The sequence below is a fragment of the Sorex fumeus genome, unplaced genomic scaffold (assembly GCF_029834395.1).
Source record: "Sorex fumeus unplaced genomic scaffold, SorFum_2.1 ptg000169l, whole genome shotgun sequence".
In the NCBI taxonomy this organism is placed as follows: Eukaryota; Metazoa; Chordata; class Mammalia; order Eulipotyphla; family Soricidae; genus Sorex; species Sorex fumeus.
The window spans coordinates 6,421,722-6,448,423 of record NW_026606226.1 but is presented as its reverse complement, the minus strand read 5'-3'; the positions used below and the strand labels follow the sequence as shown (position 1 = coordinate 6,448,423).

The following is a 26,702-nucleotide window of genomic DNA, read 5'->3' as shown; positions in this document are numbered from 1 at the left end:
AACAAGGTGGAGATGGAGTTTAGTATATACAGCAGGTAGGGTGCTTGCCTTACATGTGTCTGAACCAGGTTTGATCCCCAGCACCCTTATTCAGTCATCTGAACCTGCCAGGGAGATCCCTGAGCACAGAGCCAAAAGTAAGCCCAGAGCTGGGTGTGATCCCAAAACCAGAAGAAAAATAAAAAAGTGAAACATGGTATTGTACTTAAGAGAACAGCACAGCAAACTAAAGATCATCCCCAAAAGTGAATTTAAATCTAGTTAATAAATTCAAATGCAGTAAAAATAGTATCAGAGTTTAGTCAGTTCTAAGTCCTTAAAAGAATTTTTATTTGGGGCCAGAGAGATAGCATAACAGGCAGGGTACTTATCTTGCACAAGGCTGACCTGGGTTTGATCCCTGGCAGTTCATATGGTCTCCTAAGCCCCATTAGGATTGATTCCTGAACACAGAGCCAGTAATGAGCCCTGAACACTGCTGGGTGTGGATTTCCGCCCCCCACCACCACCCAGAAGAAATGTTTTGGATCCACACCTGTCCAGTTCTCAGGGCTTATTCTTGGCATTGTGCTCAGGGACCATATGAGGTTCGGGGAGGTGGGGTGGAGGTCAAACCCAGGTTGGTTGTGACTGCTGTACTATAGCTCTGGCCCTTTCAATTCTTGATTTATTATAATTACTTATATTTTCCAGCTGCAGAATATTTCTACATTATATGATAACTGCTCTCATTTCAATATGCTTTTCTATTTAATTCAAATATTTTGACTGCTTATTATTCTATTAGGCAGATATGTCTGCCTAATCTATTCCTTATTTCTAGTTGTTTTTCCAGTTTTGCTATAACACTATTATTTCCCTTTGGGGGAAAAATATAGACAGCACAGCCAATAGTGCTTGGGGAAAGAGGCCTGGTGGCTGCTGGTAGCTCTTTTCTAAGTGGGTGGGCCTAGGGTTGTGTGGTCTGTCTAGGAGGGTGCCGGGGAGCCACTAACCCTCTAGGCAGAGGTGCTGTGGCCTGGCACATACACCCCATGCCATCTCACCTGAGCTGTCTCCCCGACTCAGCACCGTGTTTTGAAGGTCATACAAATACTGGAAGAGAATTTTGGGGAAACATGTAAACTTTTGTTATGATCTCTAAAACCAATATTCAGTGCCTCCAGTGAGTGTATCTGTTTTACTGCAGTTTCCTCAGTAGTGCAGGCTTTTGACAAGAGAAACTGTGTTTAATAGTGAAGCTTAGCACTCTTACTCAGGCCCTCCGTGGAAACAGCAAGAAATGGTTGCTCAGCATCCCCAAGACAGGCTCCCAGGGGTTAAGTGGACAAGGCAAGCGGGCAATTAACAGCAGAGTTCCTTAGCGTCAGACAGGACAGAGCCCAAAATAGCACTGGAGAAGAGCTGCTGCTGCTGCTTGGGAGAAAAGGTTCCTGGCAGGAGCAAAGGACAAGCTGTCAAGCCGTTCAGGGCAGTCCCAGGACCAGCGGCAGAACTGGTGGCTCCAGCAGTGCCAAAGTCCAGGGGGACAGCGCTGGTCTGGAACTCTTGGCTAGCCACCAGCAGGAGCTGCTCCAAAACAGCAGATCTTTGGACCTACCCAGGAGGGCGGGTAGGCAGGCCTGATCAGAGGAATAAACAGTGCTCGCCCAGTTTGCTTTTTACAGCTCCTTTTTCCAAGCATGTATGAAATAGGACATCCGGGCTGTTTTACGTTCCCCAATGTTTAATAACTAGTGAGACTGTTCCCCTCCCTCTTCCCCTCGCTCCCCCTCCCTCCTTTGTTTTTTGGGCCACACCTGGCTATGTACTACTTAGGGTTTCCTCCTGGCTCTGATCACTCCTGGTGGGCTCTGGGAATCCAACCCCAACAGGCCATATAAGGCTTTACCCCGCTGTACTACTGCTCCAGCCCCTGAATGTTTTTTTTTTTTCTTTTTGGGTCACACCCAGGGATGCTCAGGGGTTACTCCTGGCCCTGCACTCAGGAATTACTCCTGGCGGTGCTTGGAGGGACCATATGGGATGCCAGGGATTGAACTCCGGTCAGCCACGTGCAAGGCAAACAACATCCCGGCTGTGCTACCACTCCAGCCCCTGAATATGTTTTAAAATGTATTTTTGGATTTGTTTTCCTCCCCCCCCCCCCCCCCAAATTTTTCCTGTCCAGTCGTTCTTGGGTTCTTGGTGTTCTCTCACCATCTGTACAGTGGGGGACGGGAGCCCGTGTTTCCTTCTGATGATCTCGTGCTCAGAAACAACAGTACTTTCGCCTTATAACAGGATGATCACCCTACAGTCGGACAGGGGTGGTTGGGAGATGTCTTCCGTCCACTCCACAGGTGCATGGGGCTGCCCTCTCGGATGCTCTGCCCACTTCCCAGGAGTAACCCGCAGTCCTCCCAGCCTAGCCGGGGAAACCAGAGCTCTTCCTTATTTTTTTTTGTACGCCTTATTCTTATTTCCCGGAGGCCACAACCCGGTGGGTGGCTCAGGGCCGCCGACTCCCGCCTCTGCGCTCTGGGATCCCTGCCGGAGCGGGCTGGGTGCCGGATGGGGGACTCGAACCGGGATCGCCCGGGCGGCCCGCTGGACCGCGGCTCCGACAGCTCAAGGAACGGTTCGCAGCGCGGGTGGGCGAGCTGGGTCAGCCGATCCCTTCCGTCGGCGAACCCCGCCGGCTGCGGCAGCGGCGCTCGAGCCTGGGTACAAATGGACCTTCCTCTTGGCTGCCCTTCACGGCCGCCGGGCGGGGAAATCTGCTCCCGCCGACTTCCGGTTGGGCCGCACACCTGAGATCGGATCTGGGCCAGCCGGGGCAGGTGCCCCGCGCCCGAACCCCCCGATCGGCAGTGGGCGGGGGTGGAGTGGGGGGAGGGTGGGCTCCCGGGACGCCCGCGGCCCGCTCCCTCCCCGCACCACCCACCCCGCGCTCCGGGCCGGCCTCGGGGCCCCGCGTTTCCGCGCCACGCGGCCCCGCCCCTCAGCCCACCGGGTCGGGCCACTGGCTCGGCGCCGTCCCCTCAGGCTCCTCCCTTTGCCGACCCCGGGATGCCTTTCCCGCCCGCCGGGCCGTCTCGCTGCTCCCGGGCGGCTCCGCAGGCCGCCTCCAGCCGCCCCCTCTCGCGCCCGGGCGTCGCGCCCTCCTCTCCGCCCCCCCCTCCCCCCCGCCGCCGCGCGCTCCTGAGGGCCGCGCAGGGGGCGGGCCGCGGCGTGTGGGAGCGTTTTACGACAGCGCGCGGCGGGCGCGGCGTGGCTGACGGCAGCGCCGCGCGGCTCTCGGAGAGGTCACTCCGGAGACGCGTTGGTGTCGGGCTTGTGGGGGGCAGCGGCACGATGTGGCGCGTCTGTGCGCGGCGGGCCCAGCGTGCGGTCCCCGGCGCGGTGTTCTGGGCGCGGCGGGCCGCGCGCAAGGAAGGGCCCGGGGCGGCGGGCGCGACCCCGCGGGCCGGCCGGGTGCCGGCGGGCTGCCGCGGCGCGACCACCGGCCATGGCGGGGGCCGGGCCCTCAGTGGCTGGAGCCCGGGGGCCCGGGCCACGCCGCGCAATCGCTTCCTGCTGCAGCTCCTGGGGCCGCCGGGCCGCCGCGCCTACAGCCTCCCGCCGCATCAGAAGGTGAGCCCCCGCCCCGAGCTGCCCTTCAGGGCGCCCCGTTATCCTTCAGGACGGCCGCCCGGCTTCGGGAACCCTCCCCGCGCCGCCGCGGATTCTCCTCCCACTTCCCCTTGTGTGTCATCGTCCCGGCCGCGCCGGGCTCCGCGCGGGCTCCTGGGCTTCCCTCCCCCGGTCCGTGCCCTTACTGTAAGAGCCCTGGGGCCCCGGGGCCACCGAGGTCCGATCTGGTGGCCCGGACTGGGGCTGGGAGGAGGAGGAGGAGGAGGAGGAGGAGGAGGAGGAGGAGGAGGCGGCAGCTCGGGTGCTCTCGGGAGTGCCCTGCGGGTGATGGAACGCGGTCGTCTGCATTCAATGAGGTTGAACTCAATGAATCGTTAAATCGGACCTCGAGTTTAAAGGGAGTGTTTCTCCTTTTTTCTCCTCCAGGTGCCATTGCCTTCCCTTTCCCCCACGATGCAGGCAGGCACCATCGCCCGGTGGGAAAAAAAGGAAGGGGAGAAAATCAACGAGGGTGAACTAATTGCAGAGGTGAGTAAGTTGCTTTACGTATAGAAATGAGTTCGAAGAAACTGGTTTAGCTTAACCGGCTGAACGTTGATTTTTTTTTTAGATCGGACACCATCCCCGTTGCTTAAAAAAATTTGATGTTTGGAGGGGGCACACCCAGCAGTGCTCAGGGCTTACTTCTGGCACTGTGCTCAGGGATCACTCCTGGCAGGGCTGGGTGCGGGGGGGTAGCATATGTGGTGCCAGGGATTGAACTCAACTTGGCCGCATGCAAGCAAGAGCCCTAACCCACTGTACTATCTCTCTGGCCCCGAGAAACTTACTTTTTACAAGCTAGTAGTAGGAAAGTTCTGTTGGGGAAGATGCACGTGGATTTTTAACTAACATTGTTAAAATTTGTTCTTTCAAATCCCTAATGGAGGCTTAATCTTCACCTGTTGATCTGTGTGGTTCTATACACAACTAATAGTTGATAACTAACGTTGTAAACCTAAACGTCTGCATTTGTGTTGAAAGGTTGAAACGGATAAAGCCACTGTTGGATTTGAGAGCTTGGAGGAATGTTACATGGCAAAGATTCTTGTTCCTGAAGGTACCAGAGATGTTCCCGTTGGAGCAGTCATCTGTATCACAGTTGAAAAGTGAGTAGTTCGCTCTGGCAATTTGATTGGTACTTAGATGAAGAGTGTAGTATTTTAACCCGTAAATGAGATCGTAGGAATTACAAGCTTTACTTCTAATGGAGCTGAACTGCTTTATAACCCCCTTATATTTATGCATTCTTTCTCTTCCTTAGGCCTGAGGATATTGAGGCCTTTAAAAATTATACATTGGATTCCTCGGCAGCACCCACCCCACAAGCAGCCCCAGCACCAACCCCTGCTGTCGCTGCTTCGCCACCTACACCTTCTGCCCAGGCTCCTGGTAGCTCATATCCCACTCACATGCAGGTGAGGCTCAGCCTCTGAGTGTTTGCTCGAGATACTTTATTACTTACTCATTTTATTTTATGACTCACATCCTGGAAACTGCCATCAAATGTGACCAGCTCTTGTCACTTGAAAGTACATCTAAGTACATCTAAGTTAGCTTTTATTCCTAGTTACTCCAGGCATGTGAATTTAACAGGTTCTTTGACTTTTAATGCTCAGTAGAGTGTACAGTTGAATGCTTGGAACTTCATTCAAGAATATGTTAAGAGTATGAGTTATACTGTATCTGTTCCCTGAGTGGAGATTTTTATAAGACCAAAGTGTTACATAATGAATGAGAGTTGCTATTTGATGTTTTTTTTTTTTTTGATACTGTTGTCTAAGTGTGTGTGAAGTTTAGTTACATTATTAACACATGAGAAAACTGCTGGCAAATAGTAGTGTAGCTAATGCATATAAAAAAGCAGGACAAAGCTGAAGGTAGTAAATAGAGTGGAATCTGTTAACAAAATCAGTTTAAAAAAACGAAATTTGTAATATAGCAGGATTTTCCCATGTATGTTTTATTTTAGATATTGCAAGTGTCCAGCTGTCACTTTTCTAAAGTGTTAAGACTAGAATTTGATTTAGTTTGTCAAAATTTCTGTATAGGGATTTTTTTTTTTTTTGGTTATAATATATGTTACAAGGTTTGTTAACAGCCATTAATGATAAAAAAAAAGTTTTGCCTGGTGTTCAGTTTACATTTTTACTTACCAGCTATAAGCTGAAGATGACAGGTTATGAACAGGAAAACCATCTTTCTAATCAGAATTCTAAGGAATTGTTTTGCTTCTTTCCCCTGTCTTCCTGGGATATTATTAACTAAGTTGATTTTTTTCTGTCAGCACACTATGATTCCATATATGACTTTATTTGTAGAAGGCAACAACTGAAACTCAAAACAACTAAATATGCATCCAGAGTCAGTGGATGAATTAATTATAAGCTATATGTATAGGGAAGCAATTTTTTTCATTTAGAACAAGCAGTCTAATGTTTGGCTTTAGTCGACTAGTGTAAGAATGATTTTTTTTACCCCCCCCTTGTTTGGAAAGCTATCTGGTAGAAAAGTTTCTTGGTAGAAAAGCATTTCCTTTGACTAATAAAATAGATGTTTAGACAGCACAATAAGATAGTTTGGACCAGGATCATTCTTTGAAACTAGAGAGTGTAACTTAAACTAAGTGTTAAGAAGGACTAGGGATATGGCTCAAAGGTAGAGCTTATATTTGCACATACAGCTCTGAGAGGGGTCCTGGGTTTGATTCCTAGCACCACATGCAAAGTGTTAAAAAACAAAAATTGAGACGGTGCTTGGGGTGCGGGTGTCTTTCTTTTTCATTTTTGGTCAGATTTGGTAGTGATGGTGACTACTCCCAGCTTGTTCTCCAGGGATTGCTCTTGTGGTGCTGGGGGACCATGTGGTATAGTAATCAAACCTGAATCTCCCACATGCAAAATGCTTTTAACTTTGGGAGGTGGGTTGGAGTATCACTGAAACTGTAAAGCCAGAACTTTAAAGAATGTTTCAGCTGGGAGGATACTGCTGAGACATAGAACTTTTGCTGTAGGGGGGGCATCAGGCAGTTGGGAATTTGAATTGTCATAGCCACTGTCGTTCCATAAAATTGTTCAAGCTTGCCTGGGTGCTGTTGCATCCAAGCTGTTCTAGTATTAAGCAATAATATGTGCTTGTTTCTACAGGTGCTTCTTCCTGCCCTCTCCCCCACAATGACCATGGGCACAGTTCAGAGATGGGAAAAAAAAGTGGGTGAGAAGCTAAGCGAAGGAGACTTACTGGCAGAGATAGAGACTGACAAGGCCACTATAGGTGAGAGTTCTTCAGCTCTTAATCATTGAGGCTTGATTATGGTTACCCTCATATGGTCCCTGGAGCACTGGCGAGAGTGCTTCCTGCTCACAGTGCCAGGAGTAAACCTTAAGCACTGCTGATGTGACCCCCAAACAAAACAATAAGGGAAGAAGATTGCTGTCTTATCTTGCACGATTGAAACGACAGAAAAACTTTAGTTTTGGGACTGGAGTGATAGGACAGCAGGTAGGGCATTTGCCTTACATGCAGCTGACCCAGATTCGATTCCCAGCATCCCATATGGTCCCCTGAGCACCACCAGGAGTAATTCCTGATGCAGAGCCAGGAGTAGCCCCTGTGTATCGCTGTGCGTGACGCAAAAAAAAAAAAAAAAAAACCCACCAAAAATAAAAACCCTTTAATTCTTAGGATTCATTTCCTGGAACAGAACATTTTATAACCAAAATGTGCATAGTTCTATATAATAATTTTGTACTGTATTCTCACTTATCAAGGGTATATTGGTTCAAATTGTTTTTTAAGGCCAGAGTTTGCTTCTTAGCTTTATGTACTATTGAAAAACTGTGTGATGACTGCCATTCCCAATCTGGATAATGTGTTAAAAAGAGGGAACAGGAGAAAAAATTTTTATTTATTTATTTTTTGTATCATATTTGGCAGTGCTGAAGGCTACTCCCAGTTGTACTAGAGAGTTGCTCCAGATGGTGCTGTGGAGCCCATATGCACTGGTAGGGATTGAACCTGGGCTGGAGTGGAGTAAAGGAGGACCTCAGCTTGTTGAATTCTCTCTCTAGTCGGAAAACTAGGTGGTTGAAGGGGGGAGGGAATGGGGCCACTCTTAGCAGTGCTCAGGACTTAATTCCTGACTCAGTGCTCAGGGATCCCTTGTGGTGGTGCTTTGGGGACCGTATCTGGTGCTAGAGATCAAACTGGGGTCAGACGCATACAAGGCAGGTGCCTTAGCTCTGTACTATCTCTCAGGCCTTAAAACTTTTTGTAGAAAATTAAGGGCCACTACTGACCATAATTGGAGTCCCAGGGCCACTTCCAGAGGCAGTTCTTGGCGGACTGTGCAGTAGTAGGGATCAAACTCAGAGCTTCTTATACTATTAAGGCATGCGCTTCACTGCTGATCTACATCCTCGGCCCTGGAGAAAATAATTCCCACTAGTGCACGTGGCCTACTCCCACCTATGCTCAGGGGAACAGTACTGGGACTGAACCTAGTCTCCTGCATGCACAACTCTTGCGATCTCTTTCTCGCCCGAAAATAATGTGATGCAAGAAAATACCATATAAAATGATTTTGAGGAAAAATTGAAGCTAGGATTTAGACCCTTCTCATAGTTTGGGAACAATTTTGGGAAGTACACCTATGTATTACCTACCAATCATTCCCAAATGTGTGTGTGTATGTGTGTGTGTGTGTGCGCGCGCGCATGCATTCTAGGGATGTGTCTTAGGTATAAGAGCAAATTCCTCACTTGTATAAGACCCTGGGTTAAAACCTCAGCGCCTCACAGATATACACACACATTCTCTCTCTCTGTGTACGTGTGTATGTACATCAGCATCATAGTACATCATACTCCCTTCTGTTTTGGGAAGGGTGAGGTGAGTTTCTCCCAAGCAGTGCTTAGGAGATCTTGGGGCCTTTTCTACCCAGCTGTGTGGTATGGACAGTTCAATGTTTGGACCCAGAAGAGTGCTTCTACTTGGGCTCAGTAGAACTTGAGGGCATGAGGGAGAAGTGGAGGGGTTCATGTCTTAAGGTTCTGGGCATCGAACTCAGGGTCCTTTATACATCAGGCTTGTGCTCCAGCACTTTGAATTATCTCCCCAGCTCCTTCGGTCTGATTTTTTTCTTGGTGCTGTGAGGATCACACCTGGTAGTGATCAAGGGCCGCCAGGGTCATATGGGGGTGGGTGAAATGGGGGCTTTTGCCAGGGATTAAACCCAGGACTTCATGTAGCCAACACGTGTGCCCCCACCTTTCTTCTTATGATTTGTATTTTTGCTCAGAAATAAAACCAACCTAAATACTCGTTTGTTATACTATTTATAGATATTTCCCAAGATGTATAGTCCAGGATGCAGTGGGAGAAAGTGGACCTCCTTCCTTTGCAGTGGTTGTTTGCAAGTCATTCTTTAAACTGGTTCCTTGATGGGACACAGGAGAACTTAAACAGGACCCTACTGTGCCTAAGGCACACTCTTTCCACTTCTATCAAAGCAATTCCTTTTTATCTTTCTGCCCACTGTGCAGAATCAGAGATTTCGATCCAGGCACTGGAGAGATAGTGTAGGGGTTAAGACACTTAACCTTGCATGTGACTGACCCTGATTTTATCTCCAGCACCACATTGGATCTCCTGAGCACTGTCGGATCACCATCCCCTCCTCTCCCTCCAAAAATATATTTTTTAGAAGACAGGATTCTGATAACTTGAATATCAAGTATTAATATAGAGACTGGTATAGAATCTTTAAAATTTATTTGATTTTTGGGCTACACTTGATGGTATTTGGGGCTTCCACCTTGTTCTGTACTCAGGCATCACTCCTGATGGGGCTTGGTGGACTGTATGGGGTGCCAGGGGTTGAACTGGTTCGGCCACTTGCAAGGCAGACACTCTACCCTCTGTCGTATCACTCCAGCCCCAATATGGTATTGAATATGTTAGAGATTTGTACTGAATTGTCTCCAGATAAGTATTATCTGTTCAAACTTTTTGTGAACTTGGAATGTTTTCTTTCTAAATATTCCTTTTAAAAGTTGCTATTGTTATAAATACTTCAACTACAAGGTACAATCTTACAGGGTTTCATAGTTTACAGAGCTACAAAATCAATGAATTGTTAGGAAGAAGAGATAGTTTAGAGGGTAAGTGCTTGTCTTGCATGCAGCCAACCCCAGTTTGAACTCTGGTACAGCATATGGCCCTTAAGCACAAAGCCTAGAGCATCCTCTGAGCATAACTTTGTGAGACTCTAAAACCCAGAAAAATAAGAACAGTGCCATAAATGGAACTGCCTTGCTTATACCACAGAAATTTCTGCACAGTATTTATGGAATCTGTACAGGGATCTCTTATCTCTGTGCTCCAGTTAATTGTTCTTACATGTACATAAGTTGATTCTGTTCCAGTCAGTATATCCGGAGTGGTGTAATAACAAGGCCATACAATCAAAGGTTGTTCTAAGCGAATAGATTAAGCTTTACTGTTTTCCACATTGAGTGGAATAGGAAATTCTCCCAGCAGTGTTCTACAAAATTAGAAGTTGTGATCTGGAGATGTATTCTTCCAAGTGTATTTTAGAGTCTGACAAACACAAATAAGCAACAGTAGTAAAAATAGACAAAGTAATTACAAATAAAAATGTTTTCAACTCCAGCTCTGTTAATGGTTCTCCCTGTAGAACAAGAAATAAGAAAGAAGCATAAGTAGTAGATCTAATACTTCAGAAATCTGGTTATAATTATAAGATAATTATAAGATAATGAACTTATAGAAGGTACATTGATTTCATGATTAAATAGAAAACTAGATCGATAGCTGATATAAAACAGAATAGGGGGCCAGAGTGATTATACAGTATGTGGGGCACCTTACTTGCACTTGGCTGTCTCAGGTTCGATTCCTGGCACCCTGTATGGTCCCCTGAGTCTGCCAGAAGTCATCCTCGAGCACAGAGCCAGGAGTAAGCACTGAGCACTACCAGGTGTGGCAAACAAACAAAAAACAGAATGGATGCATAGCCATGTGGTGTTTCCAATATTGAGATATTTCCCATGATGCCTTGTTGAAATTATACATAAAACATGGGTATACAATTGTATCTTTGGGAGAATGGGGGATACACAACCGTACCCATAGCTTCTTCCTGGCTCTGCTCAGTGATCACTCCTCACAGTGCTCAGGGGTTTTGTGCTGTTAAGGATTGAACCAGGGTTGGCTGTATTCAAGGCATGTGTCATAGCCACTATACTATCTCTCCTGGCCGTCTTAACGTTTTCACTCACAGCATGGAAGAGAGGTTTACTGTCTCCCACAATCAGGTACCCTAAACACACCTTATTGAATACTGATCCTCTGGGATAAAGAAGAATTTGTCAAAGATGTGTTTATCAAGGACAGAGACATGAGTTTGTCCTTGAAAGTGCCACAGAAAGCAAAGCCCCAAGAGGCAAAAGTTGACCTTTGTCACTGGCTTCTTATTTGGCATAGTGCCAAGTATAACCTCTTTGGACAGCTCCAAGGATGCTTTAAGGGATGTAATCCCGTAGCAATAACTGACACACTTACTCCTGTAATTTGCTGTCCATTAAGTTCTGGTCTAAGTGGACAGTTGACATTCTGTTGGTACATTAATGTCGCCTTGATAGGTTTGCATAGGGACTGACCTTAGAGATGAAGTAAGTGGATCGTGGAGAGGGTCCCAAGCAGTGCTCAGGTCTAGAGACCCCTCCCAGTGTTTCTCATCCAGTGCATTGCTGCTTGTGCTTTATCTTGCACTGTCAGGTGTGTGTGTGTGTGTGTGTGTGTGTAGCAAAATAGTTTTTATTGAAATTTACTTAGAGGTGTATGAGAGGAGAGAAAGAGAAGAATTCAAAAGAGGACATGGGTTTCTGAAAATGTCTGGGCCAGAGATATTTCTTTTTTGGAGGGGCACACCCAGCAGTACTCAGGGTTTGCTCCTGAGCTCTGCACCCAGTGATCCCTGCTGGCGGGATAGAGGATGAACCCAGGTTGGCTTTGTGCAAGGCAAGCATCCTCTCTACTATCACTCGAGCCCTGGAGATAGTCTTAAGAGTGCCTTTTAGAACTAATCTTTTTCTGAAGTCTATCCTAGTCTGATTGAACAGACATATATTACTTTGTACTAAATACCATTTCTAAGTACATAAAAATACTAATTATTCCTCATAACATTTCTGTGAAGTGGGTACTACTACCTCATTTTTTCCCTCAGGGTCATACCCAGTAGTGTTGAGGGTAGAGCCACACTCAGCAGTGCTGGAGGCACCCATCTGATGCTGGTGATGTAACTCAGGACTTTGCCCATGCTAGACATGCTTACCCCTCCCCCGTGCTGTTACCCTTATTCTGTAGGTGAAGAAAGAGACAGGTAAATCACTTTCAACCATTATGTAGTTTGAAGAAGAAGATCCTTTACTTAAAACTGTATTTTGAGGGGCTGGAGAGGTAATCCAGGGCTTACGATATGTGACCAACCCACATTTTTTTATCCCTGGCAGTGCATCTTCCCTGGGCACCTCTCTGAGTAGCTTCTCTGCTTTGTGTTTGGTGAGCTGGCATTCCTTGAAATTCTGTAATTTTTCCACCCCTCTCTATTTAAGGTTTTGAAGTACAGGAAGAAGGTTACCTGGCAAAAATCCTGGTTCCTGAAGGCACAAGAGATGTCCCTCTAGGAACTCCACTCTGCATCATTGTAGAGAAAGAGGCAGATATACCAGCATTTGCAGACTACAGGCCAACTGAAGTTACTGACTTAAAACCACAAGTACCGCCGCCTACCCCACCCCCAGTAGGTATTCTAGAAACGAGGGAACTTTCATCTTACTCCTTTCTAAATTAAGGGAATTGGATTAGATAATACTTAAATCCTTCCAGCTCTAAGATTCTACAAGGAAGAAGATAATTACACATGTGGAGATCTCTAGCATATGAAATCTCTAGCATGTGTGCGACTATACCATTCACCAAACTACTCAATAGTTTGATTCTTGAAATATTTTTCTTCATAGTCTCTCAAGACTTGCTAAGAATAAAATTCAGGTTATTACTTTTCTACTCTGGGTATGGAGATGTATGTTTGGGGAAGGTAATACTTTGTTCCCTGTTTCCTGTAGAATGTACTATGTAATGTCTTACTGTCTGTCATCTTGATGTTTACATATTATGGTAGGTTAAGCTTATATATTTTTGGGGTTTTGTTTTGTTTTTGGTCCACACCCAGTGATGCACAGGGGTTACTCCTGACTCCACTCAGGAATCACTCCTGGCGGTGCTCGGGGACCATATGGGGTACCAGAGATCCAACTCCGGTTGGCTGTGTACAAGACAAGAGCCTTACCTGTTGTGCTTTCTCTCTGTTTCCTTATATTCTGTAACTTTGACATAACATTGCCTGTGTTGCATAGAATTTAGTCTTAACACCAGACGTTAGTGATTTTCAACCATTGGTACTTATTTGGATTAGAGCCGATTTATAAGATAATAAAAAGGTTGAAAAAAATCTCTAATAGAGCATGTATTCACACATGTATGGAGCTTAAGCATTAATAACACTAGACTTCTATCAGAAATCTTGTTTCTGACTTACATGATTATGCAGAGCTGGCAGGTACGAGTGCTGGCTGATTTCTTAAGAAACCTCCAACGTAGGACTTGTTGATTTATTTCTTAAGGTACTTTAAACATGGAACCCTCCCGCATAATTTAGAATTTTGAAATTAGGCGTAAGTAAAAGCTAAAACCATGTTGGTGAAGGAAGAGAATGAGAGTAAAGACGAGGCAAGAGATTAAAATGAAGAAAGGCTCTAAGGGTGATAACCATATTACTCTGAACATCCTAGATCTTGTCTGATCTTGGAAGTTAAGCAGATTAATACTTAAGACTATAAGATATTATGTACTGGTTAGCAGAATTCCACTTTGTGGCCTTTGTTATCATAAAGTAAGGTAATGACTTTTTTTTTTTAAACTGTTCATTACTTTGTTGGTGGAGTAGGGGAAAATAGGAGAAAGTTAATTGGATTAAAATTGCTTATCTTTCAGACCAGTCTTTGCAGCTGTGAATTAACATTTTGTAATTTTTCTTAAAAGATGGCCCCTGTTCCTCCAACTCCCCAACCTGTAGCCCCTACACCTTCAGCCCCTCGCCCAGCTACTCCTGCTGGACCCAGAGGAAAGGTGTTTGCTAGCCCTCTTGCAAAGAAACTGGCTGCGGAGAAAGGGATTGACATTGCTCAAGTAAAGGGTAAGTTAAAATTTCCTTTTGAAGATCAGGAAGTCTAACTCTCACAGTATAGTGGGGAGAACAATGAAGGAAGGAATAAAGAACTCTTTTGTTGCTACCAGAGTCGGAAAAGTTTCTGGGCTTTACTGTGTCTAGGATTACCTATGAGCTTATAAATTTGTTATTCATGGGAACCACTTCATTGTTGGTGAAAGTATATGGTACTTGCCCAGCAAGGTTGGGGTATAGACTTGATCATAACCTTTTGGTGGGGGGAGGGGGCACACCCAGCTTTATACAGGGATCACTTCTGGCAGAACTCAGGGGATCATATGTGGTTCCAGGGATTGAACCTGGGTTGCCGCATGCAAGGCAAACATCCTACACACTATACTATTGTTCGGACCCTTGATTATGTAGTAAGAAATTTCTGTTAGTGTTCAGTTGACAGAGTTTAGTTGTGCAGTAAAGTTGACATAATTTGTAATTAGTTGAAATTGTAAAATTCATGTAAAATGAACTAAAATTCCCTGAAGACATAGAATAATGTCTTATCTTTTTCTTCCTGATAAGAAAGTAGAACTTAGTGATAGGGTCTTGAATACCATATCATGTAGGGATTAATCCTGGCTTTATTACTGTTTTGTGGAAAACATCTTTAGGTGAGTTAGTCTAAATCACTTTAGGTGATGTACTAAACTAATTTTAGCATTTAAAAGTTAGTGCTTTACTATTTTAATTTAAAATTGATGAATTAGTTAATCCATCTCTTCTTCTCTGTGTAAGAGAACGTCCTGTTTCCCTGCATATTGCTGGATGTGGTCCAAACCTGTTCCTCTCAAAATAAAATAACTTAAATATTAAGAAATAAGTGATAAGCTAGTGATGTACATGTACACATATGTATGGGTGTGTATAAAATGGAGTGATAATAGTGTATGTCGAAACAAGCAAGGTGCTTAGAGCATATCTAGGATATATAAAGTACTCAATTCATGTTAGTTTGTTGGTCTTACTATTATTGTTTGACATGTAAATTCTTTTTGGCAATTGGAAAGTACCTCAGTGGTAGAGTGTATTATCCTTTACTGCTATATGAGGCCTTGCATCAATATACTCAGCATCCCTCCTTTAAAAAAAAAAGTTTGATCTGATGAAGGCTAAGACTTAAGGTAAGGAAGTTAAGATACTTATTTGAAAAAAGAGAGAAATTACTGTTTTTGAAGCTTGTTTGATGTGCTAATTGCCACATTTAAATTATACAATCCTTTCCCTTTTGGGTGTTTTTTTTTTTTTCTTTTTTAAGAAGTGCTCAAGGAGCCTAATGCTGATGTGTGAGCATCACCTAAGGGATCGCTTTCTAGCATCCTAAGATGCTTTTTAGTACACACTTGGATCAGCAGTTTGGTTGATGGTGCTGAGGGGCCCTTAGAGTGATCCAGCCATGTTTGAAAATCAACCCTGGGACTCCCCGTGCAAGGCATGCACTTTAGCCCTTTAAGCCCTTTAAACAAAACATACAAGGCTTTTTTGTTTGGGGGCCACACCCTGCAATGCCCAGGGGTTATTCCTGGCTCTGCACTCAGGTATCACTCCTGAGTGCTCAGGGATCATATTGGATGTTGGGGATAGAACTTGGTTGGCTGCATGCAAGGCAAGGGCCCTACACTGCACTAATCTCTCTGGCTCCAGTTTACACAGTCTCGGTGAGGTTGGGTGTTACTTGAGATTGAATTTGAGACCTTTTGCCTGCAAAGCAGTTCTCTACTACTGAGCCATATTCTTGGGACCCATCCATGTTTACTTTTAGTTTTGTTTTTAGGCCATACCTGGCTTTGCACAGGGGTCACTCCTTGGTGATGCTCAGAGGTTCATATGTGGTGCTGGGGATTGAACTTGTACTATTTGTGCTTGTACTATTTCTCCAGTACCAAAATTGCTTTTAAGACTGGGAGGGTTGTTGAAGATCTTTCAGATGAGGTGATATTTGATCTGATATGAAAGATGAGGAGTCATCTATTAGCCAGCCTTATAGTGCTCAGGGCTTATTCCTGTAGTGATTGGGACCATATGTGGTGCTGGGAATCAAGCCAAGGTTGGCAGTAGGTGAGGCAAACGCCCTACCTGTTATACTATTGCTCAAGCTCCACCTCCTTTTAAAATACAGTTTTGAGGGTCTGTGGTTCTTGGAGCACGAAAGTGGAATAGCAGTCGATCTGGGGCCTTCACATGGCAGATGTGGGATTCAGCTCTTTTTAACTAATTTTTTTTTTCAACCTGAACTGTAGCTTTTAGATGTACACTTGGGCAAGCATCAGGAATACTTTCCTAATATGCTTTAGAAATTTTAGATTCTTGTTTGGCTCTTACTGCTTCCAAAACTTCTGAGATGCATACATTCCTTATTTCTTTCCTGTTCGATCCCTGTTCATCTGGGCTGCCACAATTAAGCAGAAAATTGAAGGGCTTTTTCCTTGGATCTCCAGTGGTCAGCCCTGTGGTTTCTACTGTGAATCTAGTATTCGTCCCTTTATACCGTCTTGCTTTGTGATGCTCTTGTGCCTTCTCAGGAAGCTAGACAGAAGGATTGAAAAGATTTTCATGAACTTTTTTATATTCTTGTTGGCTGCGGTGGCTGTCATTTGGACCACAACTGGCAGTGCTCAGGGACTTCCCCTTGGCTCTGTGCTTAGAGCTTACTCCTGGTGGTGTCCTGGGAACTATATTTGGTGCTGGGGATAGATCCGTGGTCTGCTTCATGGCAAGGCAGGTCCCTTAATCCCCGTACCTTCTCTTCAGCCCAGGTTTCAAATAAATTCAAACAGAAAATTGTGGCTGACACTTAGCGTCAGGCAGATGTTATATATATATATTTTTTTTTATATATATTTTATATATATTATATATATATATAGCTTTCCTTCACTTTAGTGTCTTCACAGGAAGGTGTGGTATATGATATTTGTTACCCATTTTTTTTCTATTTGTTTGATTTTTATATGGGGAAGCCATACCGGACAGTATTCAGGGCTTACTCCTGGCTCTGTGATCAGGGACCACACCTGACAGGGCTTGGGGGACTTTTTGTCGTGCCAGGGATTGAACACAGATCAGGCTTGTGCACGGCCAGTACCTCATCCCTGTACTCTCTCTCTTACCCCCTTGCAACCTGTTTTAGAGCTGATAAAGGCAAATCCTCACCAACCCAGTTTTTATATTGTAGGAAAAAAAGTTGGGAGTTAATGCGTATAACCAGAGTCCTTTCAGAAGCTTGCCTTGGCTTTTTTTTTTTTTCATGTACAGTATTAAGAAATAGCAAGGAAATAAAAACCAACCAATGATAATAGACACTGAGCCAGTCTACAGAACTCATTTGCTTGCTAGGTTAGGTGAGCTGTTTCTGTATTTTCCATAGAAACCGCTGTGGAGGGAAGCTGACACTATGGTGGTGGGTGTGATGGAACAATGTTTTATGTCTGAAACAGTACTGTTAATCATGTTGTACATCACAGTGCTTAAATAAAAATTAAAAGAAAAAAACAGAATTTTGCCTTGGAGGAAGGTGAATCAAATTTGACCAAATCTTTTTTTAGAGCTGGGCCAGTATGGAAATATTTAATAACTAAATTCTGAATCTCTTTAGAGTTAAGGATTATCAACTTGAGTCTAAGTTAAACCTAAGAGTTTGTGGATGGGAGGAAGGACATTGAATTGAATGAAAAAGAACTTGGAAGATCTTTTCTCCTGTGTGACATTGCACCTATTTCCTACAGTCTCTGACACAGGCCAATTTAGAGCCTTGGCTTCTGTGAGAAAGCTATGAATGATGGAGACCACATAAGAAACGAATGTTTCTAAAGATGAGATAATTGTAGGTGAGAGCTATTCTTGCCATTTGGGGATGAAAAATCTTATCCGATGTATGCAGAACAATAGTTAACATAGCTGTGTTGACATACAAAGGGAATCTGTAGTAGTCAGATTAGCATAGAATGCATTGAGATCATGCTGTGGCTCAGAGAGGGCCTTTTGAAGCTAGCCAGAAGGGAAAGCTAGAATTCCTTTGGAGGAATGAATTAGCATTGTGCTTCTGCTGGTATGACCCAGTTTAAAAAGTACGGTTGATGAAAAAAATTAAGCAGAACTTAGACAAAACTTTAAAGTAGTAAGTGTAAAAGGATGGTTAATATAGTTGAAAGAACACTGTAGACTAAGCAAGAGAACTCAGTTAAAATTAGCAGTTTACAAAAGCTAATACATTCAGGGATCAGTGACAGGGGCAGGATTAAGGTAGTGATCTCTTGAGAGGGTTTTTAGTCGCGCCCCCGGGAGAACGTGCACTGCAGAATCATGGTGTTTGGCTGGGACTCGCAGCATGCTCCCTTGTATGTGATATTTCTCTCTCTTCAAGGGACGGGACCAGAAGGCAGAATCATCAAGAAGGACATTGACTCTTTTGTGCCTTCCAAAGCTGCTCCTGTGAGTTACAGTTTGCTCTCTTCTGCCCCCTTCAGTTTGCTCCTGCAGAGTGCTTTGTGTTAAGCTGTTAGGAGCCTTTCACAATGACTTAATAGCTTAATCAGGACTTCTGCCGTTACCTAATTTCTGTGGCTAGCAGTATATACATATGGAGATGATGTCATTCTTATAAAAACAAACCACAGTGATAATGCATTCCGGATTTTTTTTGAAATTAGATTTTTTTCCTAACAAATTGTTTCTCTGTTTAAGGCCCTCTCTTGGAGTTGTGTGTCGGGGTGCACATCTGGCAGTGGCTGGGTCTAAATCCGGCTCTGCTCAGCTCTCTGCTTGAGGTCACTCCCAGTTGTACTTGGGACCATGCATTACCAGGGAATGAAGTTTGGACGCCAGTATATAAAGCATGTGCGTTAGCCCATTGAGCTCTCCCTGTCACTCCAAGGCCCTATTTTTACTTAGTTTGATTTTTATTTACTTTAGGATGGTTGGGTTATACCTTGTTAGTGTTTAGGGCTTACTCCTGGCTCTGCTCTCAGGGATAACACCTAGTGGGGCTCGGGGCGTGTGTGGTGCTGGGGATGAACCTGGGTCAGATGTGTGCCGGGCAAACGCCCTACCCATCGTAGTCTTTCTGACCACTAGGTACTGCTTTAATTGGAAAGATTTTTCATTGTTTTTACACTACTCAGGAATAGGGTTTACTTATTTAAGTCTTTCAAGTTCAAAAAAGCAAGTAGGGCCCGAGTGATAGTACAGCGGGTAGGGCATTTGCTTTGCACACGGCCGACCTTGGTTTGATCCCCGCATCTCATAGGGTCCTCTGAGCAAATGACTCCCCAGGAGTAATTTCTGAGTGCAGAGACAAGAATAACCCCTGAGCATTGCCGGGTGTAATACCCAAAGCCAAAATAAGTAACGCAAGTGATTCTGAGTCAAATTCTAGTTTTTGGGCCACACCTGGCAATTGCTCAGGACTTGCTCCTGCCTGGCTCTGTGCTCAGGAATCACACCTGCAGAGTTTGGAGACCCTATGGGGTGTTGAGGATTGAACCTGAGGCAACTGCATGCAAGGCAGATGCCCTACCTCCTGTACTGTCTCTTAGGCCCCTTAAGTACAAAATTCTGACATAAGCTAGTCATTAAACATACTCAGGAGATGGAGAGATAGTTACAGAAGGCAAGATGCTTACTTATACTCAGCTGACTGTATTCAGTTTCTGGTACCACATAAGATCCTCCTGGCACTGCCAGGAATGATTCCTGAACATAGAGCCAGGAGTAAGCCCGGAGGCGCACTGCTGGGTGTGTACCAGAAACCAAAAAATAAACATACTCTGCCACAAAGAAAAATGATAATGTGACAGACGGTAAGAGTCTCTATTGCCATGATAGAGGCAAAAAATAGCTAGAAACTGCTATTTTTTTTCTGTAAGTCTTTGAATTTTTCTCTTTTCTGTCTGGGTAAGAGTCATTAACCAATTCTGGTTCCTTCTGCTGAAATTGTTCCATATTGCTAGGAACTTCTTTCTCTTCCCATAGGCCCCAGCGGCTGCTGTGCCTCCCCCGGCTCCAGGAGTGGCACCAGTTCCTACAGGTGTCTTCACGGATATCCCAATCAGCAACATTCGTCGAGTAAGATACTCCATGAATCTAGATCTATAGCCGTTATGGGCATTTTGCTCCTTGTATTTGATAGCCTCCATAAGTTGGATCATTGATAGTAACTTTATTTAGGACGTCTAAGATGATTAAGTGATGCTTGAGTTGGCCAACTGAATACTTGGAATACATGAGTATTGTTCTGATTCAATACCATTAAATGAGATTATAAGTTATGGTGCAGTTATCGAAGGTCCAGTTCTAAGAATGCTTGAAGTCAGCTTAAAGGGGAAGCAGGAAGTAGGGGCAAACACCCCTACTCAGCTAAGGTGTCATCTCAGCATAATTGCTTTTCTGTCTCTTTGTTTTAGGTTATTGCACAGCGGTTAATGCAGTCTAAGCAAACCATACCTCATTATTACCTTTCTATTGATGTAAATATGGGAGAAGTTTTATTGATGCGGAAAGAACTCAATAAGGTAAAAGGTCTGAAAATTCCAGCTCTGTATTCTGGAAGTCTTGTTTTTCTCCACTGAACATTTCGCCCCACATCGTGTTACAGTATTACAGTATACCGGTTGTTGATTATGGAAAGCAGATGCTTCCCCCTCCCCCAACACCCCTGTTTCTTAACCTCTCTGGCTCTCCAGGAACCTGGTGATTGGCTCAGTGTTGCTGGGGCCATGAGACACTTGGAGGGCCACATGGTGCAGGGATTGAATTCAGGCTCTGTACATAGGAGGCATATAATTATCAACTAAGCTCTGTTAGGCCTTTAGAATGGTTTTTTTTTTTTAAGTTATCAGGTCTCGAACCTAGGGCCTTACACATGCAAGGCAAGTGTGCTACCTCTGAGCTATGATCCCTGACCTAAGAACCTTTTTGGAAGTTGTTGGGAAGATGAGGGAGCTTGGTCACATCAGCAATGCTCAGGAGTGACCCCTAGAGATACTTGGGAGGATGACATTGGTGCCTGGCATCAAACCGTGCTCTGCTGCATGCGTGGCAAGCTCCTGATTGCCTGTACTATCTCTCTAGCCTGAAGTTTCTACATTTTGTTTTGAGTGGGGGAGGGTTGGTTGCCACACCCAGCAATGCTCAGGGGTTACTCCTGGATCTGCACTCAGGAATTACTCTTTGCAGTGCTCAGGAGACCATTTGGGGTGCCCGGATCAAGCCCAAGTCTGTTACATGTAAGGCAAGTGCCCTACCCCCACTGTACTATCTGTCCGCCCAAGGAGCTTGTACTTTTTTTTTTTTTTTTTGGTCTTTTGGGTAACACCTGGCAGTGCTTAGGGATTACTCCTGGCTCTGCGCTCAGAAATTACTCCTGGTGGTACTTGAGGGAGCATATGGGATGCCTGAGATCGAACCTGGACTGGCCATCTGTAATGCAAGTGCCTTACCTGCTGCACTGAGCTGTACTATCTCTCTCTTGCCCTGAAGTTTGTACTTCCTTAATTCACCCGTTTCATCAAACCTCCTCGTTGTGATAAAAATGAGTTAACTGGGGACTGGAGAGATAGTATGGCAGGTAGAGCACTTGTCTTGCATGAGCCAGCCCAGGTTTTATCCCTGGCACCCCCTATGGTCCTTCAAGCCCACCAGTGATCCCTGAGTACAGAACTGGGAGTAAACCATGAACACTACAAGATATTGCCCCAAAAAAGAAAACAAATAGAAATAAAAGAAGTTTATGTATCTCTTCATAATTACCGTTTCTTTTTGGTTTTGTAGTATGCTTCTTTCTAGAAATTTGTCCATTTCAACTAAGTATCTAATGTGGGACTGGAGCAATAGAATAGCGGTATGGCATTTTCCTTGCACGCAGTTGACCCGGGTTCTATTCCCAGCATCCCATATGGTCCCCTGAGTACCACCAGGGGTGATTCCTGAGTTCAGAGCCAGGAGTAACCTCTGTGCATCGCCAGGTGTAACCCCCCAAAAAAGTTATCTAATGTGTTCGCTTGTGGCTGTTCATGGTGTTACCTAGAATTTTATTTCTGTAAGGTAGCTAGTAATGCCCTGTTTCATTTCTCACTATGGAAGTTTGAGTTTAGTTTTTTTTTTTTTCCAGCCTAACTAAATTTTATTATCTGTTCAAAGGACTTCTGTTTTTCAGGGGCTGGAGTGATAGTACAGTGGGTAGGGCATTTTGACTTGCACACAGCTGATCTGGATTCGATCCCTGGCATTTTATGTAGTCCCCTGAGCATTGCCAGGAGTAATTCATGAGTGCAGAGCCAGGAGTAACCTCTGAGCATCGCCAGGTGTGACAAAAAAAAAAGGAGGACTTTGGGTTTTATTTATTTTTTTTGGGGGGGGGTGGTAATTGAGGTCTTATTCCTGGTTCTGTGCTTGGGGAATCACTCCTGGCAGGGATCATGGCAGGTAACCATATGTGGTGCTGGGTTCAATCCTGGGTCAGTTGTGTGCAAGCTAAGTGCCCTACCCATTGTAACTATGGCTCTGACCCAGGACTTTGGTATTTTCAGTGAAAGTGCAGACCATCACTGGGTGTAGTGTGCTTAGCAGGAAACTATGAATCTTTAAAGGTCTACATTAAATAAAGAAAATACATATTATATATGCTCCTTCACATCTTTTCACTTTGCTCAAGATTGTATGGTTTTAGGCTTTAGTTTGATTGGTTTGGGGTAGAGTTTCGGTTATATGTATGTTTTTTTGGTTATAAGTTTGTTTGGTTTTTTTTCTGTTTCAGTATTTCGGCTTTTTTGATTTGGACCACACCTGTGGTACTGGGGGTGGGAGGGCTATTTTCTTCTGGTCAAGAGTCTATGTGGTAGCTGGGATTAAACCTGGGTCTTCTGCATTCACTCAGTCCTTTGAACTGTCTCTTCTGCCCCATTTATTTTTGGTGGTTTGGGTTTCTTGGTGCCAGGAACTGAACCTGGAGCTTATCCAAAATTTGCGGGGCTGGAGTGATAACACAGCAGGTAGGGCGTTTGCCTTGCATGTGGCCGACCCGGTTCGATTTCCAGCATCCCATATGGTTCCCTGGGCACCGCCAGGGGTAACTCCTGAGTGCATGAGCCAGGAGTAACCCCTGTGCATTGCCGGGTGTGACCCAAAAAGCAAAAAAAAAAAAAAAATTGCATGCCTTCTTTCCTCTGCTGAGCTATCTCCCTGACCCTGAATTGCTTTTTATTTGGAGGAAGAGAATTTAAGTACAATGGGACTGAGTATCACAGGGATTGACCCTGAATGTTCTTTCCTCTCCAATGAAACAGAAAAACAGTATGGCTTATTATCTTTGCAGGTGTTAGAAGGGAAAAGCAAACTTTCAGTCAATGACTTCATCATAAAAGCTTCAGCTTTGGCATGTTTGAAAGTACCAGAAGCAAATTCTTCTTGGCTAGACACAGTTATAAGACAGTAAGTATCGTGTTGCTGGGGGAAGCTATATATTCACCAAAAGTTTGTGTTATTTTAATGAATAGAAGTATAGAGGGCTAGAAGAAACAGTAGTCAGGGAGATGACAGGTGGAAAGGGTCGAGAACAAAAAACTATAGTGAGATAGTGCTAAATTCAGTCACTGTCACTGTCACTGTCCTCCCGTTGTTCATCGATTTGCTCGAGCAGGCCCAGTAACATTGTGTGACTTGTTACTGTGTTTGGCATATTGAATACGTCACAGGGAGCTTGCCAGGCTTTGCTCTGCAGACGAGATACTCTTGGTAGCTTGCCAGGCTCTTCGAGAGGGGTGGAGGAATTGAACTCGGGTCGGCCGTGTTGGCCGCCTGCAAGGCAGATGCCCTACCCGCTGTGCTATAAATTTAGCAAAGGCCACAAAATTCAAGTTCCCAGTAAAAAGTTCAGTAAAAGGAAATATATGTATAGACAAGAGAACAACGCACAGTGTGGTATTGATTGTACTTGATGCTGGTGGTCAGTGAAAGTTGTTTCCATATAAACTGTATTTTCATATAAACTGTAATTGCAGTTGTCTTTTTCTTCCAGTGGAGAGTTGCTTTGGGCCACATCTGGCAGTGCTTGGGGGCTATACCTAGCTCAGTGCTTGAGGAACCATGTGTTGACAGGGTTCATGAACAGTTTAACCTCGGTTACCTCTCATTCCTAGACAGATGTTGTAAAATATTGTACAGTCAGTACTGCTTCAAAATTAGTCATTAGGGGGCTGGAGCGGGTAAGATGCTTGTCTTGTATAAACCCCACCTGGGTTTAATTCCCAGCATCCCCTATGGTCCCCCGTCACCACCAGGAGTGATACCTGAGTGCAGAGCCAGGAGTAAGCCCTGAGGACAGCCAGGTGTGGCCCCTCCCACCTCCAAATCGTCATTAGAGATACTGCAAGATTTTTTAATTGAACTAATATAGAAATATATGTATCACAGTTTGTAAAATAGTTTTAATTTCAGTATAGTTTTGTGGAAATCTTTTTATAATTTTAGCATTTTACTCTCTGTTTTAAATATGCTACCACTAAGTTACATCCCAACCCTTTGTCTTGTAGAAAAGAGGGATTCTCCCCTTCATGTTTTCTGAGCACACTACTCCCCGACCCCGTCCTGCATCCTGAGCACTTCCGTTTCTTCCAAATTGCTGCCTTTGTCCTCCACTCTATAGATTTTTGTTGGGGGAGGTGGTTTGGTTTGGCGGTGCTCGGCGGCTATTCCTGGCTCTGCTCAGGAGTGTTCCCCAGCAGTGCTTGGTTCCACGGATTGAACCTGGGTTGGCAGAGTGCAAGGCAAGCACCTTCACCCTGCTGCTGTACTGACTGTCTCAGCCCCTCAGCTCTACTTACAAGCTCAGAACCAGCCAATCCACTTCCTCTCCAAATCCAAGGAGTGCTTTGTTACTGAACACTTATGAATTCTTACTGAGCATTCGGCCCTTTTTCCCCCAGATTCATCCTTTTCCCCCACGTCTACACCTATATAGGCAAATGGGGAGAAGTTAGAAGGTACATGTATGACATTTCTCATTATTTTATTCTATTGAGCCACACCTAGAAGTGTTCAGGGGTGATACCTGGCTCATTGCTCAGGAGTGAGCCCTGGTGGTGCTTTGGGGACCATTTGTGGTGATGCGGATTTGAACCTGGGTCAGTTGCATGCAGTGCAAGTGCCTTAACCCCTGGGCCCTTCATTGTTTTTTTTGGGTTTGGTTTTGGTTTATGGACCACACCTGGCTGTGCTTATGGCTTACTGCTGGCTCTGTGCTCAGAGATCACTCTTGGTGGTGCTTGGGGATGGTATGTGCTGCCTGGGATCAAACCCAGTTTGGCCACGTGCGAGGAAAATGCCCAACCTGTTGTAGCATCATTCTGGCCCCCTTCATTCCTTCATTCTTTTTTGTTGTTGTTTTGTTTTTGGGCCACACCAGGTGGTGCTCAGGGTTTACTCATGGCTCTACATTCAGAAATCACTCCTGGTGGGCTCAGAGGAGCATATGGGATGCTGGGGATAGAAGGCGGGTTGGCTGTATGCAAGGCAAGCACCTTAGCCACTGTTTCTCCAGCCTCCTTAATTCATTTTGCAAGTACGAGACGAAGGGTTGGGATGTAACTTAGTGGTAGCATGTGTTCTGCATGTACAAAGATCTGGGTAGCCACTGGCAAAACAAAAGTGAAAATAAAAAATGTAAGAACAAGTTTGCAAGTCAAGGAGAGGGAACAGCAAAATAAGAAGCCAAAAGAGAGAGCTCTCTGGCATAACAATAGCACAAGCTGAGGTAAATATTGATGTTCCTGCTTTACCTTACTTACAGCTCTTAATGCGTACCAGTGACTATTGAGATTCTTTTTTCTATTTCGATAGAAACCATGTTGTTGATATCAGCGTTGCTGTCAGCACTCCTGCAGGACTCATCACACCTATTGTATTTAATGCACATATAAAAGGACTGGAAGCCATTGCTAATGATGTTGTTTCTTTAGCAACCAAAGCACGAGAGGGGAAACTGCAGCCACATGAGTTCCAGGTGAGATATTATTTAATTATGTTGTGAATGTGAAGAATTACATTATTTGTGCTGAAAAGATAGTACAGCAGGTACAGCATGCTGTCAACCCAGGTTCAATCCCCAACACCACTGAGTACCAGAGGGTGTGGCCAGCCTTCCACAAAAAAGAAAGAAAGAAAAAAAGAAAGAAAATTTGTAGGAGTCACAGAGATTGACTTAATCGACTGGAGCACCTGCTTTGCTTATGGAAGGCCTGGGTTTGATCCCTTACACCACATGGTCGCCAGAGGATTGTCCACTGTCGCCCCAAAACAAAATAGCAGGAACAAACATTCGTTGTTGCTGGGAAATACCACTACTGCTAGGGTATGCAGTGTCAGGATTTCTTCCACTTTAGCCATATCCCTGGACCACATCCAGTAGTCAGTGCTTGCTTCTGATTCTATACTTGGGATCACTCTTTGTAGCATTTATGGGACCATATACGGTGCTTGGGGATCAAACTTCAGTTGGTTGCATGCAAGACAAGCACCCCTGTTTTCTCTGTTCAGCCCTGAGAATTAATATTTTAAGATTGCTTTTTTTATGTTTTGTTTTTTGGGGGCCATACCTGGCTACTCCCAGGTGGTCTTCAGGGGACCGTGTACCCAGGATCAGACCCGGGGTTCCTGAATGTGAAGCATGTACTCCAGCCCCCTGAACCATCTCTCTGGCTTCATAGGGTTGTCAGTTTCTACCATGTAGTCTCAGTCACACAAGTTT

General features: G+C 44.8%; 1 protein-coding gene across 1 annotated transcript in view; it reads left to right on the top strand.

The window, feature by feature from the left end:
- The first annotated feature begins 3,244 nt into the window (after positions 1-3,244).
- Positions 3,245-26,702, top strand: part of DLAT (dihydrolipoamide S-acetyltransferase) — a 28,533-nt gene continuing 5,075 nt past the window's right edge. The window contains exons 1-12 of the mRNA XM_056107500.1: positions 3,245-3,615; positions 4,042-4,143; positions 4,639-4,763; positions 4,919-5,072; positions 6,801-6,927; positions 12,294-12,481; positions 13,783-13,936; positions 18,327-18,394; positions 19,934-20,026; positions 20,365-20,472; positions 23,274-23,389; positions 25,796-25,958. Coding sequence (XP_055963475.1) covers positions 3,337-3,615; positions 4,042-4,143; positions 4,639-4,763; positions 4,919-5,072; positions 6,801-6,927; positions 12,294-12,481; positions 13,783-13,936; positions 18,327-18,394; positions 19,934-20,026; positions 20,365-20,472; positions 23,274-23,389; positions 25,796-25,958 — 1,677 coding nt within the window. The 5' untranslated portion in view covers positions 3,245-3,336. The remainder of the gene's footprint in view (positions 3,616-4,041; positions 4,144-4,638; positions 4,764-4,918; positions 5,073-6,800; positions 6,928-12,293; positions 12,482-13,782; positions 13,937-18,326; positions 18,395-19,933; positions 20,027-20,364; positions 20,473-23,273; positions 23,390-25,795; positions 25,959-26,702) is intronic.